The following is a 12,571-nucleotide window of genomic DNA, read 5'->3' as shown; positions in this document are numbered from 1 at the left end:
AAAAAAGGAACTAGCGTAAAGAGTGTAAAGCTTATTTTATGGCTGGAACCCTAAGTGACAATATAGCCAAACCCACACCCTTATATTTAGAGACTGGTAAAAACACTGGACTTGGAAAAGAAGACCTGGCCTACTAGCCAGGATGGGTGACCTTGGATAAGTCATCTACTTCACTGAGATGATAGATTTTCATTTTTAAAATGAGATCTGTCTAAATAACCTGTAACATCCCTTCTCCTTAAAAAAAAAAAAAAAAAAAATCTATGGTTTTGTTTATCTGTCCGTCCATCCATCCATCCATCTATCTGATTCAATTCCCTCTCTTCTTTTGTTAAAGCCAAACAAAAACCCCGATAGCTGGTAAACTCAGCATGGCAAGGCAGCGGTCCACCACTTGCAGAATGGCTGGAGCCAGGTATCATCTGCCTGTGCGAGGTGTTTAAGGTATATTTCTGCAAATCAAAGAGTATCTCAACCACCATCAATCACAAACAGGCCACTAGTTCCTAGTTTTTATTTTGTTAATGACTAATGTGAGATGTTTCAGAATTTTATACCCAGAACAGAGGAACACTGAACTGGAGCTTAGTCTGAATAATTTCTGTCCTTTCCTACCATTCGAGAATGTTAATTGCATTATATAGCTATTTTTATTATATATATGTATACTACACTGGAAAAAGCAAAAGAATGTACCTTAATAACCTCAAAGAAGAAAACAGTGCCAAGTGAATTAATTTTTCATCTAAAATTGAAATATTGAGGCCTACAGGAGGACATACGCTTCTTGAGAGAAAGATGCCAACACATGCAGCTCTCTGGGCACGCTGTGCCTCACGAACAGTACAAGAAAGTTGAGTGTGAGCACAAAGGTCAGACCAGCTCCATTAGTAGCTCGGCTTTAACCTTTACTAGAATTGCAAGTTTGGCCGCAGCAGCAAGAATCTCATTGTTAAATGAGACTTACTGGGGTCAGATGAGATAATGTGTGTACACTGGCAACCTAGTAAAAGGCCTGGCACACAATACACCCTCAATAAATGAAAGCCAGCACTGTGAGGGTTGTTATTGTTAGTATGAAATAAATATTTGCTGAATGAATGATTTAACTATCAATTAGTGACACAATCATGATCTATAGTAAAAGTATTACTTGGTTCTGATATAAAATGCACACTTGCCACAAGATCTATGAGTACATGTAGTACACTGGCAAGAATGTGAAGCTTCTGAAATAAGATTTTAGAATCATTAAGACAGGCAATTATATGTAAGCAACTTACTCCAGACAAGAATCATTTGCGATGAAACAATTGACTTACCTTCCTTGTCACTGGAAACTTGGTGGCTGGAGAAAAATGCACTTGACTGTACCCGGGCACCGACATTTATGTGATTGGTTTTTAATGCTGCCATAGTCTGATTTACCTATGAAGTAACCAAAAGGGGAATATTAGGGTATTTTGAACTATAGAAATCCACAATTTTCCAGATGGTCCTCAATCCATTTACGATCCAGGAAGAAGTATTTCTTTAGCTGACGTCAGAAGATGAGAGAGCTATACATTTGGAGAAAAGCTGAGCAGCAGCTGCAGCGTTTCAGGCTGATCTCAACGCGTGGACTTTCTAAGGGCTACACAATATGAGGGCACTGACTCTGGCATCAGGCTGCTTGGGTTTGCTCTGTGACCATGGGCTAGTTACGCAACCTCTCTGTGAAACGGGGACAAAAATACTATCGCTCTCATAGAGCTGTTATGAGATGAGGCTTAAATGAGTTAATACATGTAAGGCCCTTAGAATAGAACCTGACACAAAGTTTATATGTAATAAATTTTGAAACAAAATAAATAATGTAAATTTCCCACTTCCTAGGAATTTAAGAAAGGAAACACAATCAATAAATACAAACTTTGCTATTCATGTCATTATCATTTGCTAAGAGCAAAAATTAAATGCCACGATTTTGTTCAGCACTTAATACTCATACTTCACGTAGACTACAAAGGCAAATGAAGCGTGAAACATGGGGGCACTTTAAAATCTTTTCACTACTCTGTACCGTAGGTACCTGATTAATTCTACAAGGTTCATTCCCATGTTCCCAGACTCCTAATGTGCCCAGTAACATATGACACACAAACACGTTTTTCACAAGATGGAAGACAGAACATATATGATAGAAGAGAATCTTAGGAATCAGTACTGTAACTGCTGGTATCCGCTGACTTGCAAAAACTTTGTCAGCAATAGATCTGCTCCAGTGAGATTCTTAATCAATGTGAAAGTACACTACATCCTGAGACCAATGGCTTTCAAAGTTTTTTTTTTTTTTTTAGCCACAACCCAGAGCAAGAAATACATAATAATCCAATACTCAAACACACATATAAATATGTTTCATAGAGCCAGACTTAATACTTGCCCTTACTCTGTTAAATTTTAATACATCCTATTTTATCATATCCCATTGTACTACATGCCATTCCAAGAAAAATACTGGTGTGAATTACTAAATCAATTTGAAAACACTGCCCCAGACCTTACCTGAGGTCTAATTCTTAGCATTACTAAGGCACAGGGTGTGCCTGGAAGATGACCCCTCTTCAGCATCCAGACACAGAGTGGGACACACTTCCTCTAAGCCTGAATCCACTCTGCCGCAGGCCTCTGCCTGGCTGTGTGAGCAACATCAGCCTGACACACCTGCAGGACCAGCAGTAGCATGGCTCGTCAGGCCTGGCTGGTACTGTCTGGATTGTTAGACTCAATTCTACACCAACAAAGCGCAAGAACTTTCATTCAGTGGTGAGGATCATAGGAAAATGGGGATTCAGGTCAGAGGAAAATATCAAGCTAAGTCCAGAGATACATGAGTTAGGGAGGATGAAAAGTAAAAGATTTCTTCTCATATTGGGTATCTTTATACAGATTTCTTCTCTTAGTTGGAAATACAAGAGTCTTTGGATAAAGATTTACCATATTCTCTGAAGATTTTTAAAAAGGAGCACTGAATTTTTTCTGCTAAAGGCACTGGAGAAGTACTATACCTTTTTTTCCAGCCACTTTAATGTCTTCTCTTTGCTGTATTTGTAATATTTCTTTTTGTCTATTTCTGGATTAAATTAAAAGAAAAAAAGAGACTGAGTATAGTGGGTTAAACAAAAACAAAACTCAAAGTTATATCACATACAAGATAATTTTAAAATATTTCATAGTTTATGTTCTTGAAAAACTCAATTTACAAATCCGAGAGCATACTTGAGACATTAAAAAGAATTCCAAAACAGAATTTGGGTACCTTAGGTTTCATCCAACCATTAAATGAGTGGGAATTTAAGAAAACATCATGTTACACTAACAAATCTGTAGAAAACGTTAATTTTTAAAACAGAAAATGAACAAGCTAAGAAAACTTCATTTTTCTGAATAATTTTCAGCTTGCCTCAATGTTTTCAATGAAAGGCTTTTTTTCTGAAAAAATAGAAATCCCCAAAAATACAATTGAAATTAAATGTAGATGCCTGTGAACTTCATTCCATACCAAAAACAAAAAATTTTAAAAAGTTTTAAAATCTTGTTAACTAATCAGTACTGTCCCGGTGGGATTAAGAGAAAGAAGAAAATGTATATCTCTTTCACTGTATTACAAGATAAACATTGCTGTTTCAGGGGAATTTAGATTTATGATAGGCTCACACTGGCCCTTTTATAGGGATAAAAGTTTCACATCTTATAAATTATACATCCTGTCCACAGTCCACCCAGTGTTATCTCATATGTCACTGAACAATTATTTCCTCAGTAACACTTCGTTCATAGGTCTCCGTGCAATCAGCGGAGGCAGCACTTCCACCCCCGGCCTGCTGCCTCCACAGGAGTTACCCTGTGACCACTGGAAATCCTAAGGCCAGATGCGTGTGACTCTGTGGGAGCCATCCTAGAGTTACAGAGAATGGTGTTTTCTCTTTCTCTCCTCTGTAATTGTAGTGGGAAGTGGAAATGGCTTATTCGGGGATCATTTTCTGCAGCCTGTTAAATTGCTTGAGTTGCACTAAATAGTTTGTGTGGGGGAGGCGCTGGCAGGTCCCTGGCTCTAGCTCCTGTACATTTCCTCCCCATTTCAGCTTCGGGTTGTCAACATTGTGGGCAACTGGAGGCGGGATGGAGTGGGGTCTGGACCTTTGCACCCATCTCCTCAGGACATGTCACTGGATTAACAAAAAGAGAATGTGTACTGTCAGAAGTCTGAGAACTCCAAGGGGCAAGGTCTACTGCCCTGGAGCCAGGACTGCCTGAGCCACCAGCCTGCTGTTAACCGAGGCCAGGGAGACTGGACTCGACTTCCCTGGAGGCGATGTCCCACTCCACGTTCATTAGAGCAGACGGCGATCACTCAATACATGTACACTGTTGACTGGAGTTTAGAAGTGCTGTTCATTGCCTGAGACAAATCATCTCCAAAAAAACTCAGGGCTCAGGGCTCGCCTAAGAAATCCTACCTTGACTCGGCTACTCACCTCCCTCTTGGCTCTACCTCCAGATTCCCTGAAAGACCATTCTATAATCTGCCAGTTTCCTTCCTCTTCCTCACTCCCTGACCCCCTGTAGGCTATTCCTTTCCCTGTTTTTATTTTAATTAAAAGTTTATTGGGGTGACAGTGGTTTGTAAAGTTACATAGGTTTCAGGTGTACAGTTCTGTAATACATCATCTATATATCACATTGTGTGTTCACCACCCAGAGTCAGTTCTCCTTCCATCACCATATATTTGACCCCCTTTACCCTCTTCTACCACCCTTGCAGCTTTATTTACGGTGGCCAAGACATGGAAACAACCAAAGTGTCCTTCAATAGATGAATGGATGAAAGAAGTTGTGGTATACCGTACATACACAATGGAATACTATTCTGCCATAAAAGATGAAATACTCCATTCCCTCTTGAAAATGCTCTTTCAGAAGAAGCACAGACCACAGGCCCTGAGCCATACTTCCTGGGCTCTTACACAGTGCACAATGTCACCTTGGGAAGTCACCTACTAAATGAGCTGACCCATATAAAACTGATAGTACAACACCTGGCACATAACAAAACTTACTCAATATTAGCTAAGAACAAAGCAGAACTGACAACTTGTTACTGATAATAGCATCAGAAACTGATTTACATCCAGGCCTGTGCTACGTTCCTTATACACATTTTCTCATGGAGTGCTCAGTATGAATCGCCGGTGAAAACCATTGTTTGTCCCCATCTTAAAGGGCTGGGTTTGAGAGACGTTCGGTAAATTGTCCAAAGTCACTGAGCTAGTAAGCAGGAGCATCGGGATTCTTTCTCAAGCTGACTGCAAAGCTGTAGATCTGATGTTCAGTTTATCAAGATCAAGGAGCTCTTCACCCGCCTCAGTACTTCTGACCGTTATTTGTGGGGAAAACCTCTCTGCCGTGGTTCTATAAAACCTTTCTCTCAGTTTTTCTACATCTCTGATGACTTTTCCTTGGATTCTTTTCTAGCTCCACTTCCTCCTTTGAGGCCAACTGTACCTTTCTCTGGGTGACTTCATCCTAACAAAACCAAACAAGCCCAATGAGGAAGCCGACTGCTCTGGGCTGAGGCTGTGTGCCTGAAGCCAAACTAGCCACCTTCCTCCGGAACCACCCTGCCGGACACCAGGCTCAAATCCCGGGGCCATTACTCTTTCCCACCTTGCTCCCCACATTCCATCACTGATTCCACGGGAGATGGGAAAGAGCCAACACTATCTTGTAGGGGACAATGGGAGAGGAAAAAGCAAACAAACAAACAAACACTGTCAGAAGTCAGGAGGCTTAGCTTCTTGTGCTGATCAGTAATACATTTTTTTAAAAAATCAGTTTTATTTAGTAACTGTTCATGAGTAATACACCCTTTTTAAGTGTACAATCTGAGGAGCATGGATGACTGTATGTAACCATCACCCCAGAAAGTTCCCTGAGCCCTCCTGCTGTCCGTTCTCCCATTCCTCCCCAGACCTCACGCAACCACTGGTCTGCTGGCATTATAGATGCGTTTTTCCTTTATTCTGGAATCCTGAGGTGAGCACTTTCTTGTGACCATCCTTTGTTGCGCAATATAATTTCTGTGAGATTATTCTGTTTTCTTGCAGCTAGCAGTAGTTCCTTCCTTGGTATTATGGAGTATGTATCCTGTGTATGAATATTCCACGTGTTGTTTACCCATTCACCCACTAAAGGACATTTAGGTTGTTTCTAGTGTTTGGCTATTTTTAAAAAGTTGCTATGAAATCAAAGGGTGCTCTGAACATTCTTGCCCAAGTCTTTGCACGGCAGATGTATGTTTTCAGTCCTTGGGTACATATCTAGGAGCAGAATTACTGAGTCATAAGAAATTGCCAGTTATGCGATTTTATGCTTCCACTCGCCAGGTAGGGGAGTTCCAGTTGTTCCACAATTTACCGTCTTTCTTATTTTAGCCACTCTGGTGGATATTGATCATAATTCCTTGTGGTTTTAATTTACATTTCCCCAGTGACTAATGGTATTGAACATTTTTTTCATGTACCTATGGGGTGTCCATAAATCTTCTTTCCTGAAGTGTCTGTTAAAACTGTTTGCTGATTTTTTACTGGGCTGTATATCACCTTATTATTGTGTTAAAAGAGTTCTTTGTGCATTTGAGATACATATATGCCACGTAAACAGTTTCTTCCAACTGTGGCTTATCTTCTTTCCATAATGGTGTCTTTCAAAAAACAAAAGCTATTAATTTTGATGAAATGTAATTTATAATTTTTTCTTATGGCTAGTGGTTTTTGTGTTCTAAGACAGATTTGCCTATCCCCAAAGTCACAAAGGTTTTCTTCTAGAAGTTTAACAGTTTTCATTTTTGCATTTAAGTTAGTGATCCATTTTGAGTTAATTTTTCTGTATGACTGTGAGGTGAGGGATCAATGTTGTTTTTCGTATGGGGATCTGTTTTTTCCAGGTCATTTGTTGAAAAGACTATCCTTTCTCCCACTGGATTATCTTGAAAAAAATCAACTGACTCTTTAAAAGTGTAGGTCTACTTCTGGATTCTCTATAATTAAATCTATAGATCAACTTGGAGAGAATGGACATCTTAATAACATTGAGTCTTCTAATTCATGAACATGGTATATCTCTATTTATTCAATTTTTCTTTAATTTCTCTCAGCAATGTTTTGTAACGTTCTGTGTACTGGTCTTGTACACTTTGTGTTACATTTATCCCTGGAACTTCATGATTTTTGTTGATATTATAAATGGTATGGTTTTATTCCATTGTCCTTTAAATCACTGCTCATATACAGACATACAATTGATTTTGGTATATTGACCTTGTATCCTGAGACCTTGGTTTATTAGTTCTAGTGACTTTTTTTGTAGATTCTTTTGAGCTTTTTATATACTGACCATACTGGTTTTGAGTAGTTTCACTATTTACTGTCCAATCTGTATACCTTTTGTCTTTTTCTTGTCTCATTGAAACTGCTAGGACTTCCACTACAGGATGAACGGAAGTGGTGAGAGTGGTCATCCTCATCTTGCACCTAATCTTAGGAGAAAAGTGTGTTCAGTCTTTTACAACGAAGTATGATGTTAGCTTGGATTTGGCATAGACGCCCTTTACCAGACTGAGGCAGTTCTCTTCTATTTGTAATTTGCTGAAAATTTACATCATGACTAAATTTTGTCAAATGCTTTTCTACATCTATTGAGATGATCATACAGTTTTTCTTTTGTGATGTGTAAATATGGTGAATTATACTGATTGTCTAATGTTCTATCAACTTTGCATTGCTGTGATAAACCCCACTTGGTTATAACACATTATCCTTTTTATAGATCTGATTTTCTAATATTTGTCTTAAAATTTTCAGTCTATTATCATAAGGGAGAATGGCCTAGTTTTCTTTTTGTAATAATTTTGATTTTGATATTGGGGTAATTCTGGTTTCACAAAATCAGTTGGGAAATATTCCTTTTTCATATAATTTCTGAAAGAGTTTGAGAAAGTATCATTATTTTTTTGAGTATTATTTCTTCCTTAAAGTATGGCAAAATTCACAAGTGAAGCTAGCTGGGCCTGGAGTTTTTTCCTAGGAAGTTTTTTAAATTATAAATTTACTTTTAATTAAACATTCCCTGGACAAGATGATCAGAAGAAACATCCAGCTTGAATGTCCCAAAATGCTACACAACGACCAAGTACTGCTTAACTTTAAAATTTACAAATTTTTATAAGCAAGGAGATTTAAAATACTCACCAAGGCCACAGATTACCCACAGTTATGAAAAAATACCATAACATGTTTGTTCATGTCCTAAATTTAATATTTGCAAGAGTTAGGGAGTTAGATAATATGCACATATGCTGGAAAGGTTTCTTTCTCTAATGTGTCTGGTGCCTATAAAACTGGTCTCAAACATCTGGAAAGATTGGGTTTACAAAATAAAGATGGAATAAAAGTGAGTCCACAGTTAAATAACATGTTCAGCAGTTGGATAATCGGTTCACAAACCTGAATTTCCCTGATGTATTGTTGAACAAACTGCCGAGAGCATATTTTCACATCTACTTTCTCAATGTTTTCCACAACTGAGAAACTCATATGGTCTCTTTTTTTCCTGCCTCCTGGGGATAGAAACTTGGCAACTGTGGTTGGGGCATTTTAATCAGGTAAGTTTTCCTGGCTCTTCCTGTGAGTCACATTGGACAGCGCAGTGCAGCCTTTGCTTGCAACACGAAACAGAGTGTTACACTCAGGATGAAGTTCATCCCCCTTTAGCAGTCCTTCACCCTGTCATCTCTCCACGGAATGTGAGCTTCTTTGGCAAAAAACGTGCTGAGCTCCAGAGCTCGCAAACAGAGACACATCATTTCCTTCACTAATAAAGCAGGCAGTGCTAACTCAGGTCATCGCCATCATCATTCAGGATACAAACAACTGTGGCTGGATTTATTCGGCAGGGAGAAGGCAAGTTGGGAAGGTTCTCATAGACGTAGCAGGCTTAAGCAGATCTGTACTGTAATTGACTTTTGAGACAGCATCTGGAGTCTACTATCAAAATAGCTGGCTGGGGAACTTGACTATTTCAGGGTTTACTCTATCTGCATAGTGCCTGTGGAGAGGATGGAAGTTAAAAACATCAGCTTTCTTCTCTATCTTTGCTCCCTGTCATGGATATAACCTGACCACTCTTTAGTAGTCTTCTTTGTTTCTTAAAAATCTTAGCAATAAAATACAAAGACTGGAATGAAACACTAACTTATAAACGGACAATTCCCCCAAATCAAGTAAGTAGTCAGCACCCAAAGCAATCATTAAAACAGGATTATATAGTGCCTTGAAAACTGAAAGCTCACTACCAAGATCAGAAAATTGCCTTTTCCTTAAGTTATCGAAGTTCTTTCTGTCTCCTTTCCTGTCTCTCTCTTTTTGACTCACAAAGGGAAATCATTGAGAGGTGACATACAAGATAGTTTTTGTTTTTTTTAAGTTTCTAGTTTTACATGAGACAATCTAAAAACTCTAACAGTATTTTGGAAGTGTTACACAGTAGTAAGAAGGAAGGGAAAGAGTTGCTGTCAGATAGACAAGGGTTCAAATCTTGATTCTACCACTTCAAATTTTATGATGTCAGTTAACATGAACTCTATGAGCCTCAGTTTCCTCATTTGTAAAAATGCAGGTTATAATAAAAATGAAAGTGAATTACTGGAAGGATTCAATAATATATGCAAAACAATAAGCATAGAGATGCTTATATATGGAAGATATTTTTGTTATCTGATTATCCCCATTCTCCTATTTGAACCACTTCAATATATATTAATAAATGGACCATCAAACAAATGTGTATTGGTCACTTATTGTGTCCCTTGTACTTAAACATCAGCAAATGATTTTAAAATTTCTAATTTGGAAGCCTCAATAGTACTAACACTTATTGGGCATTTACTATATACCCTGCACTCTCTGGGCACTGATTTACTTGTATTATTTCACTTAATTACTGAAGTATCTCTTTGTGGTAGGTACTAGGTACCACTAAACAGCAATACTTAAATAATGTTCATACATACGTTGGTCATTCAGAAATCTCAACACTATAAAGCTAAGAGAATGAAAGTTTTATGATTTAGAACAACTATTTAGAATAATTTGCAGAATACTAATTATAATGTATGAAAGAATACAGGAGATACCTTCAACTCTTGAAACTCTTCATCTGATACATAAAGAATGCTGAAAACTTTGAAAGATTTGTTCAAAACTATATAGCAAATACATTTTTTATTTTCCTTGCAGGCCATCAGATCCTGCGATCAGATTACCAGACTGTTCCTAAAGAAATTCTTGCCCTCAAAGAGATATAAAGCAACTATAATAAAATATTAACATTTGTTGATTATTGGGGTTGGGTACAAATAATACTTATAGCTTTTTCCTGAAACTTAAAATCTTTTTCATTAAAAAAATTGTTTCACCTGCCCATGTACTTTCATTTTGAAAGCAAATACATTACCAACCTTTACATATATCAAGTTTCTAAAAACTCTAGGCCTCAAATTTTTCTTTCTTTCTTTTTTAACGACAGTAAGGCAAAACACAAAGTAATGCAGATTAAATTTCACACAGTAAAAGATGTATGCAATTCTCTAGATGTCTTGGCAGTTTTCTTCATAATCAAACTCTTCCCCTAATGAACTACAGTCTGTAAATCTTAAAATAATGGAAGGTTTAAAAACAAAGTTAAAAAAAAAGAAAGAAATAATAAGGTCTTTCGGGTCTCATCCTCAAAACGGCCTCTTCATCAAAATATACAGAAGCAATTCCACATTACTTGCTTCACCCTTTGACCCAGAACAAAAATATATAAAATATTTTTATTTATGTGAGTTCTATATACAGAGAACATACTGAGATAGATACCTTTTCCATAAAATTCCAAAGGGAAATGCACAGTATTTTGAAGTTTACAACTGGTTATTTAGAGCCAAACAAGGTAAGTATAGGGTACACACTTCTAATACAGCAGAACTTCCCAGAGCTAGGCAATGATGAAAAGTGAAAGAGATTAGAACAGGAGTTCAGATAACAATTCAATAAGAGGTCAGTGATTTGGTATTCAACAAGGAAGAAATGAGAGAGGGGTAAGATCATGCATTAGAACTCTTTCTGAATCTGGGTTTCTGGGTTTGGGTTTAAGATAACTGTTCTTATATAGCTATTATAAGAATTTTGGATAATGAGAGCTAATTGCATTTTCAATTTGTGTTAACTTGACACAATTAAAATGACTTGTAATTATTCCTCATTACTTTAGCTTTCAGAAATGGTTATGAACTACTCATTTGTCACCCAGAAAAAGACTGCTGTCTCCTGCCAAGCTCAGCATCAGGGAATGTCTTTAATGGACTGCTTTGATAAAACCCTGGCATCACACACCCCTCAGATCCAAAATGAGCTCTAAGTCTGGCCAAGTGTGAATTTAGTAGACCCCTCAAATGTAAAATGCAATCAATGAGGTTCTCCCCTCTCCCACTGTAAGCTTACACTTCTTGGACTCTCCACTTTCTTGGTCCCAGAAGAACTGCCATAGTTGGACAAACTATCTATGACCCCAAAAAACCACAACTTATCAGCCTGTTGTTTTGGTTCCCACACGATTTCCACATTAACCCTGAAACTACTTGGAGGATTTTTTGAGACATTGATGCTAAGTTTGTACAGTGTTTCTTTAACTTGTCAAAACACATTCATACACACTGCCTCACTTCCTCCTCTAAAAATTCCAATGAATAATATCTAACTCATCTCTTCGTTACCCCCCGCCTGTTCCTCCCATCCACGTCGCTGTCCCCAGGATGGGCACAAACCCAGAAGTCATCCTGACTCCTCCTACGCCTGAGTACCATCCAATTACCAATGGGGGTTGGTTCCACCTCCAAATTGCTACTTCCCTCTAGTTCCGGCTCCTAAGGTCAGGCTACCATCACCTCCTTCCTAGACCACTGCAGTAGCCTCCATGAACCTGGCCTTAGCTTCTCCGACATACTCTACACTATTGCAGTTTCCAGCTTAAAACTTTGCTGACACTCCAGTACCATTAGGTAAAGTTCACACAGATATAACGCCCTTCACCATCTGAACCCTTCCTTACTAACCTAAATCCATCCTGGAATCCTGTACGCTGACCACACTGAACTCCTTGGAACGTCCTGAATGTGACAAACTTTTCCATACATCCATTCCTCTGTTATGCTGCCACTCTGAGATATCCCTCTAGGACTCCACTCAGAGGTGATTTCCCCCCAGGAGAGCAACACAATACCCACTGACCTGTACTCCCACCCAACCCAGGCCAAGTTACAAACTTGTCTTTTGCATCGCCAGAAAACTCAGAGATTACTTCCATTAGTCCCTACTGTCACTGCCCTGCCTGTCATTTGCTCCTATCAGACTCCAAGCTAAGTGAGGGAAAGAATGATGTCTCATTTATAAGTATTCCCAGAGTCTAGCACCAGTGTTCAACGTATACT

At 38.4% G+C, this 12,571-nt stretch overlaps 1 protein-coding gene across 3 annotated transcripts in view; it reads right to left on the bottom strand.

The window, feature by feature from the left end:
• Positions 1 to 12,571, bottom strand: part of RNASEH2B (ribonuclease H2 subunit B) — a 69,515-nt gene that overhangs the window by 22,837 nt on the left and 34,107 nt on the right. For all 3 annotated transcript variants that reach the window (XM_074329917.2, XM_074329918.2, XM_074329911.2), the window contains exons 6-7: positions 3,051 to 3,115; positions 1,323 to 1,428 (exon numbers count right to left, since the gene is read on the bottom strand). In XM_074329917.2, coding sequence (XP_074186018.1) covers positions 1,323 to 1,428; positions 3,051 to 3,115 — 171 coding nt within the window. The remainder of the gene's footprint in view (positions 1 to 1,322; positions 1,429 to 3,050; positions 3,116 to 12,571) is intronic.

This window comes from Rhinolophus sinicus, chromosome 16 (assembly GCF_057876585.1).
Source record: "Rhinolophus sinicus isolate RSI-liver-muscle chromosome 16, RSI-T2T, whole genome shotgun sequence".
NCBI classification, from domain to species: Eukaryota; Metazoa; Chordata; class Mammalia; order Chiroptera; family Rhinolophidae; genus Rhinolophus; species Rhinolophus sinicus.
This window is presented reverse-complemented; position numbering and strand designations above follow the sequence as displayed.